The following is a 23262-nucleotide window of genomic DNA, read 5'->3' on the forward strand; positions in this document are numbered from 1 at the left end:
TGGAATTTTGTGGTGGAAGGATTTCCGAGCGACATTCAAAATCAAGCTAGATAGTTTAAGGTACCTTCAAGTAGTAAATTTGGGAAAAAAAATTGTCAAAAATGTTGTTCTAACTAGGAAAAAAATTGAAAACAGTTTTTAAAACGATGTTTATGTTACTTCGATTTTTGAAAGGAAGGAGCTTATTTTAACGCCCCAAACTGCGGTATACTATATATATTTAAATGGCGATTTTTACGTAAGTAAAAAAAAATGTGGAAAATGCTACGTTTTCAAACTTAGGTGTTGGCGATGTACCTGTTGATAGCTTTTTTAATACAAAATATACTTTTTTGGAATTTTGTGGTGGAAGGATTTCCGAGCGAAATTCAAAACCAAGTTAGATAGTTTACACCACTTTCGAGTAACAATTTTAGTTGAAGCTACACATGGACTTCAGGTTTATACTGCGCAAAACATATAGCCCTCCCAATAATCAATTACAAAAGTTATGCTATTGGATTGCAGCATTTGTAAAAATGCATATGTTTTGACTATTATCATAACTAACATAATATATTATATACTTATACAAACTATATATATTGTGTGTAAATTGTGAAAATTAAAATATAAATATACAGCAGTAGTCTCGATAACGTGAATTAAATCGTGTCAGTAAAAATACAGTTCAAACCACATGAGTTTCCAATGCGGTATTTCTCCACGATAATACGGTTCCAAACCAATAATTTTCTAATTTTTCATGCACCCCTGGTTATTATAATTAATGAACTTAAATAAATCAATGTTTCAATAAAATTATGTATTTTTATGTTTGCATTTCTATAATGCATTTTAATAACAAAATTGCTGTGATCACACGGCGTTATAAATAGGCTATTCTGGTGCACTACAGTCGTGGATCCAATTTTCTAATACCTCATTATATTCTTTTAATAAATATTTTTCAATCATTTCAAAGATATTCTTAAGGTAATTGCAAAGTAAATTACTATAAATAGCGAAGATAAACATAATTGTATACAAAATTAATTATAATTCTTTGATTTTTATAAAATACGAAAATAGTTGTTTTGTATATAGTGAGAGAGATTATATTTTAATCATAGGTCTTTTTCCTAATTTTTGGTAAAACTTTTTAGTATACAATTATTAAATAACCGTACATTGTACGTTATTATTTTTGTTTTAAGATTTAAATAATAATTAATTTTTCCCGTAGAATAAAATATTTTAAGTTGTTATCTTTCCGCTACTATTACCTGTTGGAAATGCATATGTATTATATATGCAATAAAATAACATGTGGACTCTAACAAAATTATTGGGTTTTAATTTTAAATATGTTTTATATTCCTACTTACGTTTGATGCAATATGTAAATTTACTTACAATTATTATTATACGATAATAACCACAAAAATATTGTTTCATTATTGGCGTCAAATACAGACTCACGGTTGAACTGGTATCTGATTTAATATATTTATTATTAACTTTGAGTACGTCTTACCCATATTTAAATATTATAATATTATATTCATGAAATTTGTCTGATTTATTTTACATTAAGTGTGTCGCACATTGACGTTTGCCACAAAGATAACGGAAAAATCTACTCGGTAGATTATACTACCGAAGTCGTGTCATAAATTAGAGCATTTTTCAGCGTAGTCGGACACGTCGGGGGGTGAATTGAGTGTGTTTATCGATAGCTATGCGAAAACGACGACGAGGTTAATCCCGACTAGGGTAGTTGATAATATCAAGTCATCCGGTCATCCCCCTTTCTAAATCCCTACAGTCTAAACGTTTGCCGTACAAAACGAATAAATATAAAAAATATTAAAATAATAATAACTTGACGAAACGTAGTATTTATTTATTTTATATTATGTCGGCGAGTCCTCCTCGGATAATCGTGAAAATATTTACGAATGTTTGTGATTATAATGTCTGCACGGACCGACGGACACGACGACCAATGGAATACTAATGAGTAATGACTTATGTAATATATTCCGAGAACATTATAGTGACTACAACACACACACACACATATATTATATTATATATATATATTATTATAGTTTAAACATACGAAATACATAGATAATATATACAATGTTGGCAGCGCCGTGCGGTGGCGGCGGCGGCGGCACTCCAGTTCACCTGTTCTCCGCGTCGTTCCCGCCGCGCGGCCGTTCCAGCAGCCATCCGAGCCACTCCATGTGAGTAGTCCTTCGGATGCTCTCGTACTGTACGCCGGGCGCGTTTATTTTTATTATTATTTAGTGGCTTATTATTAAGTTAAGTTTTTTGATTTTTTTTTTTAAATTTTCTATCGGTATTGGCGTTCATTATTTTTGTAAATCGTTTCTGCGTGCGGGCGTGCGTGTATATGTGTACATGTGTGTGTGCTCGTGAGTGTGTGAGTGTGTGTGTGTGTGTGTGTGTTTGTTTAAAATATTTACGTGATTAGTAATTATTATTATTTTTTTATTTGACGGACAGAAAAATTACGAAATACCCGATGTACAGCAGAATATCCGCATCTTTGTTACTCAAGTGGTGGACCCAGTCGTTGTGATCGAGGTTAGTCCATTGAAAAATAAAAATATTAGCAGTATTTTTTTTATGTTATCGACAAAGATAACTAATTTTTACGTAATTAAATGATTTAAAATAATAATTAGGCATTATACTGTGATTGTCAGTATATTGGGTTATCGGTATATATAGGTACTCTTACATATTATTATATAAGCAATTAGAAAAAAAAAACGTTTGATGGATAATCTTAATTTTGATTATCCTAGGATTTATCCTATAAATAAGTCTAGAATACTGTTCTACATTAAATATTTATCTTAATATTAAAAGAAATGAATATTTATTATATTATAGATTTATTCATGTTCAATAATATATGCAGTCTATTACTATTTCATTTACATTACCTATTGAATACATAACACATCAACTAGATTCAATATAGATAATTTATAATTATTATAAATATTTAAATAACGTTTGTTCTTAATAATTTAATATTATATTTTTATGAAAATTATTAATATTTATAAAAAAAATTGAAATTTTTAGATTGTTTTAAATTTATTAACATATTAGAAGTAAGTAGAGAAATATTAGTAATCACTAATCACTAATCACCTATACTTTTTAAAACGTTTAATTTTAATTTAACATTTTTAAAATATAATTTATACTTCAGAATATCTGAATTGAACGTTAAATTCTTTAGTAATGCAATACAAGTCTTTAGATGTACAGAATGTAAATTAATAACGTATAAACGTAAGTGTACAGAATAAATTAAAATAATATCAGTACCTTTATAGGTAGTGTCACTTTAGTTATAGGTTTTATGTTTCAGTTTAATTCACCTTCTTATAATGTGTTATATCTACTTGTATTATATTAATATATCAATACTTGTGGAGTTGTAGTGATACCGAAAACAATAGGTCCATTAAATAAAAATCATTACCAACCTTATGTATATTTTCCGAACATAATTAAGTAGAGATATAACTTATAAAATAAATCAATACCATGTTGTGATTTATGATAACGTGCACCATTTAACATTTTGTTGGTTGAAAATTAAAATGTTTTGTTGGACAATTTTTTTACGCCTTTTATATTAGTTTTTTTCAATAAGTATAACATTTCTTTTCATAACAGTATTAAAGGCAAATTTGAGTCATATAATAATAAAATATAGTTATTATATTTAGGAATTAAAATACTTTTATACAATTGACATGGAAGAATATTTGAATGATAATTTAAAAAATAGATATCATATAATATAATCTTACAGAGTTTTGTTATATTATTGGGAGCTTATAACTATGACATAATTTAATTGTTTTATGATTTTCTGTCTTTTCTAACTAAAATAATTACTATTTAATATTTCTAGTTCTGTAATCGTATAAATATTTACGACGATTATTAAAGGTAATTTTACAGTTATTCCTATAACATGAGTTTTTGGATATGTTATTGTAATAAATAAAACGAGATTTATTTTTTTATTGTACATTGATCACTATAGATAAAATTGACTTCTCTTTTATAAATTGTACAAATGTTTGGTTAAATAATATGATATATTAATATTAAAGAAGTATATTTTTTATTTTATTTATCAACTTTTAAAATTTTATTTTTATTAGTATTTTTAAAAATAGTATCTAAAAAACATAACAGTTAGATATTCATAATTAATTTATGTTATATTCGAGTTAAAATAGTATTTTTCACTTTTGTGTATCAGGTATCACTATTTGCTATTAGGTAGGTAATAAAATAATGTTATAAAATATATTACGCGTTTAGCAGTATAATAGTTTTAAATTGTAATATTATTTGTTATTATAATATTATCCGAATATAATTTTTACTAGTGTAGTCTCCTTGACTTTGGTTCTTACTTCTTTGCGGGATTATTTTAGAATGTATATGATTATTATTATAACCAGTGAGCATAAGTATAATTAAGATTTCAAGGTTGTAGATTTTAATGCAGAACACATGTGTATTTACTATTTTAGCTCATTATCCATTTTAATTAAAGTAAATATAATTACTTATTACTTAATAGCATGTATAATTTAAAAATATATTTATTATATATTATAATATAATAAAATACATATTTATTTAACTTAAAATAATATAATATTATATTATAATACATTAATAATCAAATATTTAGTAGGTATACAAATAATAATTTAAACATAGGTACGCGAAAAAAAATTACAAAAATGAGTAGGTCACCTACACATTTTAGACCTTAATGAATTAATTTAAAATAAGAATAACTAAATTTATAAGACATAATATATTATATGAGTAATATTATAATAAAGACCGTATATTGTCAAAAATACATCATTAATAGAATTGGATAGATAATGTATTTAAAATTTACCATTGGTTATTGATTATTTTCCAGTCAAATTTATTATAATAGTTGTGCAATTGTTTTATACTTTTCTTAATCTAATAATTTTACATCCACTTGACTAATTTAAATGTAAGTCTACAATAACAGTCCCAAGTGTAAATTTCCTCGTAAATTTCTCTATACATTAACACAACGTTATCACTATATATGCATTATACATTTATACCAATATATTCAGCTCCTATATATTATCAAAGCAATAATTTATAGCTCAAGGATTTTTTCTCAATTTTATTTTTTATATATTTACTGAAAGTGGATATTTTCCACACATCTCATACCCACTCGTCGGCGTCAAGATCCAACCCTTGATAATGGTTTCGTTATTATTAAAATTTAACGTACACATTTCAGTGCGTACAATAAATGTGTAGACGTGCGTGTGGCGTTTCCGTACAAAGCGCTATAGCGATGATTAATGAATAGGTAAAAATATAACCGAAAAATATTTTTCATCGTCAGTAGGATAATATTGTGTTTGCTGTTTGGCGATTTTCAGACACAGAAACTCGAGATAGTTGCGAGGCGAGTAATACATTATTACAATAATATATTACATGGTGTTCGCGTGATGGCGACGTTGGCCAATTTACAGGCAAACGGAGACTTGGAAACGTGACGGACACGCGACGTACGCGCGCAGCATATAATATCCTATGGTGCAGGCCACTGTCGTCGCGCGACGCCAATAGGTACTCAGTTCTCCGCGCCGCCGGCATTTCCAAATTCCTGGTCTAAATCACAGCGTATGATTTTATGGTAGGTATCTGGTGTTGGTAAAATAATAATTATTATAATTCGGCGATTGGCGGTGATCTCTGATACATATCAGTGGCCAGTGCACAATAATATTATATTATGTGGTGCCACTATATGCAGATTATAACAATTATTATATGATGGCAAAAACGAAATTTTCTGTTTTTTTTTTTAAATTTAACTATTGTATTCAATAATTGGCAGATTTGAGTCAACGACATTTCCCCCCGTATTTTGTGCTCCTAATGATTTTGTATTTCTGAAAAGATTTTTTTTTTCTTTTTTACTAGTCTTCCAAGTTTAATATGTCTGTAGATACCTACCAATATCGCACATGGCACATCGTCTTAATGCCTAATATTATCGAACGTGTGAATGACATAATATTATACACTATAATAGTACATTATACAAATCACTAAAACATTTTCAACATATAGTTTTATTTATCTTTCTTTAGTTCATGTTATAATATATATGTATAATCAAAAATATTCGAAAATTTTCAAAATGTATAACTGTACTGAGTTACCCGATCTGTTCTTTGTTGGTATTATTTTATCTGTAATAGTGTAATTGAGTTTAATCTTTTAACGTAAAAACTTGTAAATATATGTAATTAAATAGTTAAACGAGTATTAAGGATTTATCTACTTGTCTATCAAATTCATGTTTAATAACATTATTAAATAGATACAAAGTAGGCATTTCTACTTTTTAAAAATGTGTTTTTTTGTATGTATGGGTACACGTAGGTACTCTGGTACTTGTATTAATATATGTCATGGATATATAGTATAATTATTAAATTACAAAATGTGTCACTTTTAATTAAGTTGCACTTAAAGTCTTAATAAAGACATGTTTTCCGATAAATATTGGTGTATACCATTATGAATCAATAATCTTTATAAATTATTATATGTACATTTTTAAAATTGTTGGGGTTCAATTTTATATTTATAACTATCATCTACCTATTGTATTCATGCTGCATTGCTGCAGTATCTATTAAAATATTGGTTGGCCCGTACGATGACGTCGTTGACACTAGATACTAACCTAGTCACTTTTGACTTGACATGACGTATATTGTATTGTACCCATATTATATTACTCGTGTACGTTTGTCACATTGTGCAGGATCCGCGTGGAATATTATTACAGTAAGGTATATGAACCAATAACGTTGTTGGACTTTTTTGTTTATCGAACATTTAATTCAAATATTTAAATTTATTGCAAATCATGGAACTTACGTATATTATGGGACATATTGTTGTGTTATATAATCCATATCATTAATACAAGTTAATTATTATTAATTTCACCAGAATTCTAATATTTAACCAGTATAGGCTAGTATTATGTGAAATTCGTCCATTCTAGCTGTTTTCATAATTATGATGGAATATAATCTGTAATAGGCACCCATTTATTGATTTCCACAAAAATATTTTCTCATATCCAACACATGCGTAATTGGTGCGTAATACTTTATTAAATTAATATCAAAATGGATAAATATTTCCGTAGAAATTATATTTGTATATAAATTAAGAGTGACACAATAAATAAAAATAAAACAACAAAAGTTTTATTTTATACAATAAACCGTAATTTACATTTTACGATACACAAGTAATAGTGAACTAAAACAGATATAGAAAATTGTTAAAGTTATCATCGATGTTAATCGAAATTGTATGTATTGAGCTTTAACACAAGAATAAATTTGAAACTCAAAATAACAACTTGGGTTCACATTAGTAACAAAACTTTGTACATAAATTTGTGTACGCGCCTACTTATAAGTTACTTATAGTATATGGTATATTATATTCGTTGAACAATTGTGTGTATTTTTACTTTTCATGGTAATAAATTTGTAAAAGATTTTCGGATATTATTGTTGTTATTATTCTAGAGATAATAAATTTTAAATTAATTGTTTTTTAACATATGTAATTAGAAAATTAAAAAAAAATTAATTACATTTCAATGTTTCTATTTCCTTTGATGTTCAATAAACGACAAGAACACAGGGTTGTACAAATTGAAAAATTTTTTTTTTTTTTGATTAATGATTATATCTATCAGAGTAAACTGTTAATAATATACACTTGGAAAAAAAATAGTTCACATGCACAAAGGATATTGACAATATGGAAACTCTTTGACAATAAACACGGTTAAACGGTTAATGGTAGATAAATTATTATGTGGAGGGAAGCGGGAAATGGCGTTGTTACCTAACAAACAATAAATATGTCTGGGGCATTGACGACTTTCCGGTTGACCAGATAACTCAAAAAAGACAACTTTGTGATGCGTTCCCCTTGTTAATACATTTTTTGAATGTCATCACCTGTTTGTTCTAGTTTGACGAGAAACTTATAGAATAATTGTATTAATATATAAGATCTTAGGAAAAATAATAAGTGTTATTCGTATGAATAATATTATAAGGTTTATGAATATAGTTTTAAACTTAAAGTTAAATTTCCACGAACTCCATTGGCGTAATATAGATAGGTAATATTATATTTAAATAATATTAAGATTGATTTTTTTTTGAAAATAAGCAATTAAATACATTATCATAGAGCTTGCACGGGTTCAAAATGTGGGATAATAAACATAAAGTATAGGGTTTGAATTAATATTATGGCAATAGTAAAATATGTATGGGAATGTATCGAAATTGTCAAATTACATTCTAAATTTGTTCGTCTTCGTTTAGGTATATAATAATATTTTTATTAGTATAAACTATAAAATCAATATTGCTAAACCCTTTGTCTTTAATTGAATTTCATAGTTACAATAAACATTTTTTCCGTTATAGATTTTTATCGCACTGTTTGTCTTTAAAGTATAAAATGTTTAAGGCCTATGTAGTCTTTTTCTATAAAATTGCAATAGAAAAAAATAAATTTTATTATTAGTTTTCCTTTCTATTTACTCAAACTATTGTCTGACATTCTACATCATCATCAATATTATATAATGATTATAGTAGCATTTTTCATAAACTATTTTTATTTCAAGTTTCATTCTTAAATTATAATTATCTTTTCATAACATTTATTATTGAATAGATTAGGTAAAGCACTAAAAACAATTCAAATATACAATGTATAGACAAATAACGTTGGATAACCAATTTAAGTTCGAACACAGGTTGTATGACGTGTAAACGACCTTAAAAATGGGTAGGTAGTCTGAGAGTTAGTTTGGTCCAGTCGCAAAATTGAATTCTAAATCCAATAAGACATCTAACGGTTATTTTAAAATATAGGAGCTTATTAGCTTAACTAAATATATTATTAAATGTTTGATTTTTAATATAAGATTCTTCAGTTTAAGCTCTACATTCTGTTAACTTTTTTTAATGTCCATTCTCTATTTGTATATTGACATCAAGTTGCACTTTACTAGTAAAATAAAATATCAGTGATTAATAGAACACTCCGGAGTCCATTTGGAGCATATACTCATAACTCACACGATTCATAACAGTCGTGAAAATTGTGTTTTTCTCTAGGCATCGGATTGTTATTGTAAGTCGTAAAATCTGACAATAGAAAATCGTAAATCCACTGAAACTCATATATGCCACCTAACGGAAATATAACCACATGTATATAGACACTATATCGATTCAGTAACTACAATGCTATTGTTGGTAGACGATAATTAGAGAAAGGATCGTAGAATCGGATATAATATATTACATTATCTTCTTTCAAGGTGTGCACAATAGTTCACTGTTTCTTTGGACTAGATGTCAGCGTTAATAAATTTATTTATTTTCATCGTCATATGTTGCTTAATATATTATATTAACTGGTATAGAATATATATATAACAAAACATGTATTAAATATATAAATCAAACATTTTGACGCCAGTAGAATTTCACGTTTTAAGAAATAAAAACTATTATTAACAATGGAATTTTAATTAGGTAGGCACCTAAAGTTGAAATATATATAAATAATGTTTACATCACATTATTCTAGTTATGACGGCATTAAGCACGCAATTATAAATAATTATTCCATGCGAAAAAATTATTCATTTATTTAAATTGAAAATAAATTTTACTCGAAATTCGTTGGCATTTCTATCACGCCACTATATATTGTCTAAGCGTATAATATTATGTTTATGAGATTATTGCTATAGCCTACTGCTATTTGCTGCACACAGTGTTTTTTTAAATTTTTTTTTATTGAATTTGTAAAATGTTGTACTTATTATTTGGTAAAGTTTTTATAACGCATAGTAAGTTTTCGTTAGAATTTTTTTAATAAAGTACCTAGTTATAGAAGTATTGTCACGATTGCAGCATAAATGAAAACGTCGTATACGGCCAGTGTGCACGTTGCGCTCCACTAGGAATCGGATGGCTACGTAAAGATTACATTAACCTAAAAAACCTTTATAGACTATAGCGTCTGAACTCGGAAGTTACCTTCATACCATCGCATCGCTTATTAGGTTCCTAGGTACCTACTTACTATGCACATAAATAGTATTAGGTATTTTAATATATTTACACACATGACATTTAGATAGTAGATGTCATTACTGAACGAAGAATAATAACGATATAATTAGTTGATTATAATATATAATATTATAGTGTTTGATTTTTATTTACATTTTATAAATAATACTTGAGGTAGAAAGTCATTGGAGAAATTGTTTTTTACGCGGTTCTTTTATTCTAAATAATTGTAATCGTCTTGTTGCTATAACCTGTACGCCGTGTATAGAACAGGTGTCTGTTGGGAGACTGACGGCACCTGCTGTCTATCTGATGGCATACGCCAGTGTTCTCTCTCCCTCTTTACGCACGGTCCGTCATGTACTTCACAATAATTATTATCACCGGAATAGGAAACTCGTTTGGACATTTATTTCCGCCAAAATTCTATTTTTTATATCGTATCTTTATCAAAATTGTTATAATAAAATGTCCGTGTGCTTTTTTTTTGCAATATTACAACTTACAAGTAGTTCTGTTGCTAGAATTGTGTGTAGTAACCCTAATAATATTTTTGAAAAAACCTAGGGTAGATACGAGTGTATTATTACGTATGTACATATGTGTGTATGTGTGTGTGTGTTTATGTGTTTATGTGTGTGTATACGTGAACAATAGCCATTGGAGGTCAAGAGCTCTCTGAGAGCGAGCGTGCGCGTGATATGATGGTTTGGAAATCGTGACGTTTCTGAGATACGTGACCGGCTCACAATGCAAACACGTCGGTCGGATATTAATCCGCCACTGTTGTCGATTATACCCAATGAGCCAAGTTTGGGTCGATTGTTTTTTTTTCATCGTCGTTATTGTAATGTTATATACAATAATCGTCTTTAAATGTTAATAACAAATATGTGTATTGTGTATAGTAGGTAGGTAATGACATTAAAACTCTTCATTTTAACATTTTTAGACGAACAACGAAGAATATAACCTTATAATATAGGTAGGTACTTTAAAATATATTAGATATATATATAATATATTACCTTCAAATATATAAGAAATAGAAAATATTATATACTTACATGTTATGCTCACGTCTAGTTAATCTTACTTGAATGTTTAACATAAATATGTTATTGTGCTCGGGACGTGTTCATAATGATACTTATTGCATGTATATTCACACAAGGGTCTTGTCATTGCGGACATTTTAATGGATGTATATTATGTCCACTAAAATCCGAAGTCTTTCTTATATAATATTATGAATACGAGTATACGACTATAAATAATACGATATAATATAAGTACCTTATATACCTACCTATTTTGATATGATACAACTGTGTGAACTAAACAAATAATAACAATTTAGTTATTTGTAGTTTTGATGTTATACGCTTATTTAGTGCATTGGATTTACTTGCTTTTATTTACTTTACTTAATAGAACTTAAACATGTTTGGTCCGAATTAAAGACCTATAAAGTCAGAATGTCTACACTTGTTTTTAGTAACACATTCGTGGAAACTCTTAAAACTTTCAGATTTTAACTCTGCATGCGTTGTAATTATCACTTGTATTTTATGCAGATTTATGCATTTAGAATGTAATTTTTTTATAATGATTTTTTTTTTCATCAGCTAGTGTTTGATGAAATAATAGCTAGGTATTAAATATTGAAGTATGGTGCCGAGAGTAATTGAAACATAAAACAGTATAATAATATTTATAATTATAAACTACGTCCGGCCGATGTTAAAGGCGATCTGGATTAATCTCATTTAAATTTTATAATATTCTCACGATTGTGTTCTAGTACGCTTTAATGCCACCACTGAGTTGGAAAATATGAAAAGTACTATAAAAATACAAAAGAAAAAACTATAAGGTCATTTACTTTTATGAACTAATGCACAATGATATTATCAAACCAACAATGCTGCTTTATATATATAATACATACAGCATAATTAGAATTTCGTTAGATCATAAAAACGTCGACTCTTATAACTAATAAGTCTATGATATACGTGTACAGAAAACGTGATTATTTTTTAAAAAACTTTTCATTTTTATTTTTGCGTAATAATATTACGAATTTATAAGGGAGTTCTTTAAAATTAGAATAAATTAATACATATTTTACATAAACTCGTTTTGTTATTAATTATTAATGCCCATTGCAAAATATAATATAAGTACTAAAATTGGTAGATTATAATATTTCTTGCTTAGTTTTAATTTTAAGCAAGTAATTTTAAAACTATTAAAAAGAGGTAACCTATATATTTAACACGTTAAACTTTTTTTGTATAATAAATATTTAGTATTATTATGAATTGTAAATAAGTGGGTATAATAGATAATTCAAATGGAAATCTACTTACACAATCTGTTAGGTACATACTGCAAAAGCAATATGGAGACGATAAAATATAGTAGGAACATATTAAACAGCATACTAGGTACATTTTGGTAATTCATTTAGTAGCATGGTCGTGGTGAGCCATTTACATATTATGGGCTGAAAAAAATATTATATCGGTTGGTGGAAAAATGATAATCCCCATTTATTAGATTGCATATTGGATCAACAATAATGATAGGATTTGATCGGCAATAGTACGTGAGCACAAGAACATTTACGAATTCGGAATTATGCACCGGCCGGCCGTCCGTCTGCAGTCGATCCGTATAATATGCGGTTCTCCCCTTGTTCGTGTGCGTTTGTTTGCTATTTGCAGACTACTATATAGTCGTATAATGTATATAATATGTGTACACAATATCCCCTCTCCACAACGCCGATTATTGTTAACGTATATTATATAGCGTATAATGTGTGCGCTTTGTGCAATCGAATTAAGCTCATTTACAACAATAACAATACATCACGGTACTGTATACACTTTGTTTATTGTTTGATTATACGCGTGTTTGTATAATTATCGTGATTACATACTGATATATTATACTAATTTAACAAATCCACCGTGATAAGGGAAGATAAAAAATGTTTAAGTAATCCAACAACTTGATGATGATTTTGGATACTATATTAATAAAATTAACTTCGCCGCCGTCGTATAGTCTTGACCTCTCTCGCGGATGATATGTATATATAAAACGGGTTGTCGACCTCTTACGGTGGTCATGTGTGTACGTTTGTATGTTGTCGGTGTCTGCGCGTAGTGAAACAGTGAGAGATTGAGAGAGAGAAGCGAGAAAGAAAAATAACGTTTTATAAATACTCGGCCACTATACGTATAGTGCTTGCCATCGCGTATTAGACTAGTTTATTTAAAAAGATTGAAAACACGCCATATAAACGGATACAGTTAGTCAGCGGTGTTTGTATAGAAATCGAAAACGGACGAGTTCAAGCTCTTTATAAAGATGATCTGGTTATCGATAATTTACGTCCCCCCGTGGGTCCCCCGGTATATCCATTGTGTGATCCGCGGTTGCCCTCTTTGTTGTGTCTCGTATATATTGTACTATATTATGCGTTAACAACGACAGATATCCCGCCGCCACCGCCACCGCTGTCAACAATGACTGTATCAAAACTCTGACGTTATCAGACAATTTAACTAAATTGTTATTACGATTACGGGTATCATTAACAGTTCTAAAGTTTAATTTTATAACGAATCTAATCGTTTGTCTGTATACGAATATTATTGAATTTAGTATAATTCCCTCTGGCCTGAATTTCTGCTGAGGACAAAGGTACCTCCCCTAATAGATAGTATGTATGGCGAAAATATATTTGTCTGACAGCAGTTTGCTACTGTAAACTTTAAGGTGGTGTTGAATATAAAGTCGTATAATTCTAACTGAGACTAAAGTTTAACATTATCGATTGTTGATCAATGGTAATGCTAATGGTTTTTTTTTTTATAAAATGTATAGTCCATGTAAGAGACCTATGTATATAACTCAATAATATTATATAAAAAAAAAAACGATTTTTTTCGTATTATGGTACTTACCTATAGTGTATACGTATTTACCATAATATTATTATACCGGATAAATGCTACACCATTACCGGAGTTTCAACAAATATAGCTTTGTATTTTTAGCATTGTATACTTATCTTATTTTTATATTAAATAGGTGCTATTATTTCACATTGAGATTGAATGGTTTTATTTTTTTAATTATCTTATGTTTTTAAGAAAAAGTAAATACTTATAATAATAAATTATGAAGAGTGATTATATGTGTGTTATGTTATGTATAAATATTATACTATACACGTATCTAGGCCCTAGAGTATAATATTTTGTATCCTATAATATGCATAAAAAAATTTTAATTCTAGTTTTCATTAAATGTTATAAAAACGAATATGTGTTGAAAGTACATAGCCATAATTTTATATTTACTCATAATTTAATACACCTACTTATAAAAAAATAAAATATGGCAATTTATTTTTATTTATTTTACTTTTTAAACTTTCTCTAAATATTCGAGTACATAAATATTAACTTTTTGACATCTCAGGTGCATATTCTCTACATTGTAGAATCACACTAAGTAAAAAAACTGTTGTTATTTTTCCCCTTTATAACATATTTTTTCAAACTATTTTAATAAATTAGGACGAAAAACAATGAACTTTTTCGCTTTATATATAAGTCATGATATAATATTATTTAACAATGTAAATTCTAAGTGAGAAATAAAACCATAGTGATTTTTATTTTAACAACATCTAATAGAAAAATAATTTGAATACATGTGGCTCTTCACGTAAATTACCAAATCTACTGTTTTTATATGATTGTATAATCAACGTTTTTCGTTGGAATAATAATTTAATTTTTATATTTATTTCATGTACCTGACATAATTGTAACATTTTTTTTATAACCTATAAATAAACTCATCGTAACTTATTTTTTTTGAAAAAAAAACGCGGCGTTTCTATTTACAACTACATTATAAATTATGACAAATACATACCTTTGTGAGTTAAATTTAATCCTTGTTAACTATTAACTTCTAACTTAACGATATTGTGTTCAGTGAACTTAACTATGTTCGTTAACTTGCCCACTTTCTATGATTATATGATATACGTCATAATAATTACATAAGTATAACTATTATACCCAGAATACAGATACTGTATTGAAATATATACAATAATATTATATTAGGCATTAAAAATCGTATTGGGCATGTACGGTCGTCGATTGTTCGTATAAATATTTCTTTCAATGTTCGAAAAAATATAAACAAAATTGATGAGATCTGACGTTTGTAACACTGCGCGAAACATCTTCCGAACAACCCTTGTACGGTGGCTTATTACGTCGTCGTCGTAGCGGTATTAACGAACCATTTGACGTGCATATCAAACGTTTATAGAAGATATAGCTCTGCGGGCGGCGACGAAGATATAAACACTATGTCAGCGCAACTAGAGCGTGTGATAAATATTTATCCCGTGGCGTATCGTCGTGTATTGGCGGCGATTTGTAATGCAAACAACAATAACGTACCGTTTCAACAGCCCATGGTTTAGCATATATTATTATCATCATCATAACTATTATTACGGAATTTTAACGGCCGTCGATTTTTCTTACTGGTCCTATATTATACCTGTAGCTGTTATATTATATTTATGTATTCCTTTATTTATTACGTATGCGAACGGGTCCCGCAGCGCGTTAATTTGCCATGCGGCAGACGACGCACGTCTATTACGTAGGTACCCAAACTATACTATCTATGTAATAGTTATTGTAGTAATAATATAATACATATATTATATAGGCATATAGATAAACGCGGTGCGATGGTTGGTAAAAAATTGATAATAAACAAAATTAAAAAAAAAAAATTATTTCAAGATTCCCAATATACCTATACTACCTAGTATATCTATGATGTTCTTTTACATTCCGTTTACAGTTCTAATAAAAACGTGTTTTAGCTTAAAAGAATAGTGCGTTCAGATATAACGATGAATGTGTATGCAATCTGAAACACATTTATATATAAGGTATATTATATAGTTTTCGATTTAATCAGCAGATTGTAGATCTATAAATACTTGGAAATGTTTATTAATTAATTCAAATTATTTTTGTTTGAGTGCTCAAGAACATGAATAAAAAATATTAAAATTATATACATTTCACAATCAATTTTAATTATTGACCAAATAAATGTAAATACAAATTTCATTACTCCCGCGCGTGAGCTACATATTATAATATAGGTAGTTGTTATATATTATATAATTTTATAAAGTGGCAATAAATATTTGAAAATAAAAAAAATTAAATCAACTACCTATGTAACTTTTACCCCTAATACTAATATTCATTCTTAATATGAACTGGGGAATTCTTATGCTCGTTAAGCTTCTTTCGTGAACATAATCTAGGCATAAGAAATTGTCAACATAAAGATTCTGTATAGTGTAAAATACGAAATCGTACAGGTATAAAAAAATGGTTTGATGTTACAATAACTATATGGTACAAAAACAAACGTCTTAGAAATTGTTTTACTTTAAGTCTTTAAATAACATTTTATTTATAATATATCACATAAAATATAGGTACTCCTTAAAACTGCTGACATTTATCATTATGTTTAATTAAAAATTGAAAATATATTATATATACCTAAGTCGGGAAAATGTTAGTTCAAGTATTTATTACTCTTAAAAATGTCATCAATTCTATATAATGTTATAAACTTTTTTTACTATACATATAGTTCGTGATTTTGTACTCTCCTTGCTATATTTTATTTAATTATAATTTACAAGGCTATATTATTGCCTCTTGGATTGACCTTAGCAAAATATTATAAACCAATATCAGTTTATTTGAAACTGCTATAAATTATTGCGATATTGAATCACCTATTGGCTACTGGCCTCATTAGGTTAGGTTAGGTTAGGTTACTACAGCCTACTCCCTTTATAGTATTATTTATTATTAAAAACTTAACGCTAGTAATTTTAAAGTTTTTTAGTTTTTGAATTTATTGTGTTTGATATAATTGATATATTATGGTCATACATATTTTAGACACGTAAAGGATAGTATCTAAAATATACGCAGGTACCTATATTACTTCATACTTTAAGTATAATTATTAACTGTACGTCGGCATCCATGGACCATGGCAACTAGTGAGTAGATACAATGAATGGGGAGGATGCCCTATAGAGTTACCATACGTCTCTGGTTTGTCGGGATTGTACCAGTTTAGAATAATATAGCCAATATATAATTTATGTTGAAATGTTGTCTTTTACTAAAGACGCCTAGTAGAAAAACAATATTATTGTTTAAAAAAAAATAAAATAGGTAATCAAGTTGATTACTTGATTGGATAACGAACTCTATTTTAAAATTATTTTCTCAGTTTCGCTTTATTATTTTACAGTATTTTGGTGATCTCGGGAATGTTTCTTTCCAGGATCGTTTCCGTGAATTAACGGGAGTACCAACCCTTTTGTGAATTATTACAAATTTTGCTTAGTATTCCATGAAACGTGACCAAATTAATGTTTAATGTCAGGCCTGCTATTTTTAGGTAAGAACGTAGGAGCATGGCCCGCCCATACGCACTAATATCTATGATTTAATTTCAATAACATATCAGAGTTACAGATATTGTAATCTGAAATATGGATTTAAAATTATTACATTTATGAAATTCAGAACTACATGCAAATTCGTATTATTAAATACCTACTATAATATGTGGATTCAACGACTACAGAAATTTTAATTTTAATGCAATATATAAATTTGAAATGTGATTGACAAATATCATTCCAATTTTGATATATTATTATAATTGTATGGATCAAAATTATAAAATTGATGGACCAAGTTGCGCAAAAGGTAACCTTAACCCAATATTAATATTAGATAATACATGAACCTGCCTTCAATTGTTTTTATATACACTGAATTACGTTTTTGCCAAAAACTAAAAAATTTAAACCTTTGCCTGTCGTTGACATGCTCCTTCTAGCGTTTAATTTGTATAAATGTATAATGCTTGCACAGTCGGTATTTTTAAAAACTGGGTATTACCTTTCTGTAATGCATAGTAAACAATACGAGTGCAAAGCGGACATAATTGAATAGATAATAGAATACCGTCATATTATATTCTATATTGGAAATTGATATTCAATTACAATCACGTAATACAAATAAATGTAGGTTTATGTAACAAAAACAATTTTATACTTTTGGATATTTTGGTGTGTTACGAGCACTGCAGAGCACGCATATTGTTTAGCCACATTGTTTACCCACGTTCCAGATTTCCATGCATTTCTTACAAAAAAATGAAAATAATGGCCAATCTGTATGTACATTGTACATATATTAGATTCCGAGTTAGAAATGTACTGTTCTTACAAAAATGTATGATTTATTCACTATTGATCTGTTAAATGGACAATTTTTTTTTAGGGTTACCTATACTTAGGTACCTAAAGCCAAAAGGAATGCTACATGTTATCTTTATTTGAACACATGATTTATACATAAAATATTTACACTTTATGTTCTGTAGTGATTAAAATTGGACTCAATTAATAATTTATCCGTTGAATGTTTATATTTATCTTTAAACTTTGTAGGTATAATATATTTGTATTAAATATTGATATTTTATTTATATAATATACGAATCTTACGTATACTTGGAAAATAAAAACGTTATTTAGTTTTATACTTTTATTCATACAAAATAAACAATTTTAAAACAAAAAATAATATGTTAGTTTAAAAATGTTATATGGTATTAAAATAAGGTTAACGAATTAAATTAAAATATAACGAAAATAATTTTTTATAAAATACATTAATATAGGTAACATTTGATATTAGTTTTTTTCAAAGTCAAAATGTATTTATATTAACTAACGCATAACATGTACTAACGTTAATATTCTCTGTGACTTACGACAGAAATAAACGATTAAAATAAAAACTAATTTTAAAATTGTATCTAGGTAAGAAGTTTAAACAACCAAAATTCACTTTCATATGTTATTTCAATTGTGTCTGTAGGTATAAAATCTGTAAAACGAAGCCAAATTAGTTTTTCACTGTTTAAAACAAGTTCAAAGATTTTATTATACCAGTTTATAAACTTGGCTTGTTTTGTTATATTGATCAGTTTGCAATTGATATATTATTATGATTAAATAACATTAGAACACGAGTGTTTATAAAATTAACAAAACTTATAATTCTGTAATGAATTGCAGTTGTTGATTCAAAATGTACATTTGTAGGTATTATAAATTCATTGAAATATTATTTTTTCAACGTATCCTTTCATATTCTTTTATAAATGAACAGTCGAACAAAACGATAGCAATATAAATTGCAACTCAATAACTATACATATTATTTATCTTTTTAACATGTTTTTATGTTTCTTGCCCAAGACAAAGCACAAGAGAAAATAAATATTTGTTGAAAGCTATCTCCCATCCGGTCCTTCTAGTTATACAATTATAATATTTTTGTAACGATATTTGTCTGATTAAATATTAAAACTTTATTGTTTCCCCCTTGGAAATCCCTGGTCACGCGTCTGCTTCCATATTTACCATTTCATTTTTACAATTTGACGAGGAGATTTATTATTTTTTGTGCGTAGAAAGCCTCCAAGGAATCACGGTTTCCCAAACGTTAGTGTTATCCCGTTAATTTTTTTCTGTGTCCGAAGGATGTGTTATTTCAGAACTTGTCCTTCGGCCTACTACTGCCTAGTCCCTTCTCACCACTATCTTATCCATTCGTATTATTTTTACTTGCTTATCCATCGTGCGTAAAAGTTTGGGGTATTTCGCGTAAATCGCATTTACGACCGAATGTTTTGGACAACGTCCCGTGGGTTAAGTTGTAAAGCTCCCCGCTCCACTAGCGTGTTCCCTTGGCAATTCCCCGGGGACAATATCCCGAATTCCATTCCAGTTGACTGACCATATGGGAAATTGTTGTGGGTAACATAAAAATCCAGTTTAATCGAAGGCGAATGAAAAAAAAAAAAATGGTTCCATTAAAATAGTCATCGAATAAACGCATTTGATCGCAAAATAAACAATATTGTATACAATATGCAAAACAAGTAACATTGTAGAATTATACTCGCAAAAATTATCTCAAACTAAAATGCTAAGGGCAAAAAATGTCCTATATAATGGGTGTATTTAATATCCATAAAAGGCTAATTGAAATTCCTCTATAGGTTCAGTGAATAAAGAAATTAATCGCCCGAGGGACACGACAACATACGAATATAACAAACGATTTTTATAGTCTGTGAAAAGTTTTTCTGATTATTTTTTTCAACTGAAATAATACAATTTTATAGTAAATATCTCTACGGCTTTTTATTATTAAAATGTACTTTAGAATTAGCTTATCTTTCGTTTTAACTCAAAGGTAATAAAGTATTAAAAGTTTTATTTTTTTCCTATAGATCTATTTGGCAAGATTTAATAAAAAGAATCCAACATGGGCTGTTTTTGTACCAGCGCCCGAACACACCACTGCAAAATCGTATTCCTCGACGATCAAGAACTCGTGCACGAAGTTCAGGTAAGAAAAAATATATTTTATTAAATACTGTTTTCGGGTATTTATTATTAATACAATTTATAGTATAATAAGATTATGATATACAATGTTATGTGGACATTTGGATAACGGTAGCTAGGTACAATAAGTGTTACAACTGTAATTAACGAATCATATTATATTATGATCATTCGTTCAAATATATAATAAATTATTGAAAGGTTTTTAAAAGTGTTATCATGCCCTTTGAAATTTATTATAATATTATGGCAGTTGATTCCAATAAATATCGATATTTTTCAAGTATGTTTTATACATTCTACTTAGGAATATAGTTCGTGAATATTATTAAAACATCAGTTTAAAGTTGATACTATAAAGAAAAAAAGAGTAAATGCAATTACTATATATGACTATACTAAAATATGTAAAATCTATTGTTTTAAAAATGTAAAAAAATCAAATGAAAATCGTGTATCGTGTGTTTAAGAACTATGCAAATATTGTATGTACGAACTTACATTTAGTTTAAAATATTATATGATAAAATAGTGGTTTAAATTTTTCCTGACAGTGATAAATTGCCAGTGATAAAAATAATTTTAATTTAAGTCACTAAAGTCGTAATTGGTTTTATAGTTATACGAATAATGAAAATAAAGTATTCTAAGACTATGTGCGTTTCTTAATTTCTTATTATTACCAGCTAAGTATTACAACTCACAATAAAATAAACGCAACAAAATTACCATTAATTTGAGTGAGTAGTATTATTATAGTGACTTGAACATTTTAAATACGAAAGGTAATTTATCAACGAACATAAATTGTTTTTGTGTTAACTAAAATATCTTAAATGTATATAAATATTATTTACTTTTTATAGAAAATGTATGGCATAATTATTTTTGTTAATATCATACTGTCATACTGAAACAACAATTACATAGGTCCTACTTAAATACAATATTAATTATTTGACATTTGAAAGCTAATTTTAGTACGATGACTTTTTTAAAGAGTGTTGAAAAAATAAGTAATAAATAATTAATGGGTTCACCACCATGCCTAATCTAACGTTTTCATATCATAATTTATAGACATGCAATATAAAATTAGTAGGCGTGTTTATAAGAAATAAGCACCGCCAGTGAAAGGAATCGAGAAAAAACTCCAAATTAATTTATCTTCTTCAATAATACATTTTTAATTTAATTTTCAAATCAAAATAACTTTTTATTCCAAAAAAAAATAAATAAACCTTTCACGAATAATATAATTAGGTATTGTATGTTTATTACCATTCTTTTTACTTTCTTGAATGAATTGTTATAATTCAACAATCGTTTTAAAGAAACTAATTTATTTAATGCTAGGTATATTATCAATAATAGTAAAACATGCTCATTATTGTAACTATATGGTTTTAAAAAATATTAATTTTATAGTTTCCTTTTCATGAATTTATTCGATGTCATTATTATCAGCAAATAACTATTATAATTAAATATTTCGACATTTCTATGTTAATCTTGTACTTAAATTGTCGAATGAAAATGTTCTTAAGCCTATTATACGTTTATAGCTTCTGAAGTTCACAAACCATTTAATATATTATATCTTGCTATGCTACAATGGTTCTGCAGTTAGTGTCAATTTGTTCTACACATTTTTGGCTTGATTCCCAATCACCCTAGAATAATATATTATAATATATTATGTAGTATAGTATGTACAAGGCAATTCAACGTCAGCAGCATGCGGCTTAACCAAACCAAACTTCATAATATTTCTCTCGTTTCTCCATGATCTAATTAAGTTCAAATTTGCAATTTGCTTTGTCCTATAATGAAACGGTAAATGATTAATTAAGAACACTGACGAAAGTTTATATTTCCCTGGGGATTTTTTTTCGCAGCTATATATGCAAGTTTTTGGACGCGAAGGTCATGCTCTTATATTTTCTCAATCCTGTTTCCCCCTTTTTCTTCTCACTTCGAGTGTCGATTGAAGTAATCTATATAATAACTGGCTCCGGAATTTAGTATTACAAAACCGGAAATTAGCGTACAATTTTATTTATGTATTTGGATCTATAATGATAAAGTATATAGTACCTCCGTATCTAATAAAACGGCTAGGTCTGTTGACGTGACATCTAACTCTAAAGTACCTATGACATAATTTATTTTATATGTTTGAAATGGTACATTTCGAACAGTTCATAGCGGTTCTTTCTGGTTTAATTAAATGTAGAAAGGATAGAAACGGGTATAGACATATATATATATACAATATATAGATATATAGATGGAAGATGGGGTTAATCGTGTACCGTAATAATTGAGCAGCAGCAATAAAAATTACTTCATAATCGTTAAAACAATCTCTATAAA

At 27.8% G+C, this 23262-nt stretch overlaps 1 protein-coding gene across 4 annotated transcripts in view; it reads left to right on the forward strand.

Moving 5' to 3' along the window:
- The first annotated feature begins 2214 nt into the window (after window positions 1-2214).
- The window catches only part of LOC132944088 (band 4.1-like protein 4), a 162160-nt gene continuing 141112 nt past the window's right edge, over window positions 2215-23262 (forward strand). For 2 of the 4 annotated variants that reach the window (XM_061013256.1, XM_061013258.1), the window contains exons 1-2: window positions 2216-2598; window positions 20769-20887. In XM_061013256.1, coding sequence (XP_060869239.1) covers window positions 20804-20887 — 84 coding nt within the window. In that variant the 5' untranslated portion in view covers window positions 2216-2598; window positions 20769-20803. Of the gene's footprint in view, window positions 2599-5504; window positions 5765-20768; window positions 20888-23262 lie in introns of all 4 variants that reach the window. The other 2 variants (XM_061013257.1, XM_061013259.1) reach the window with 2 other exon arrangements.

The sequence above is a fragment of the Metopolophium dirhodum genome, chromosome 5 (assembly GCF_019925205.1).
Source record: "Metopolophium dirhodum isolate CAU chromosome 5, ASM1992520v1, whole genome shotgun sequence".
In the NCBI taxonomy this organism is placed as follows: domain Eukaryota; kingdom Metazoa; phylum Arthropoda; class Insecta; order Hemiptera; family Aphididae; genus Metopolophium; species Metopolophium dirhodum.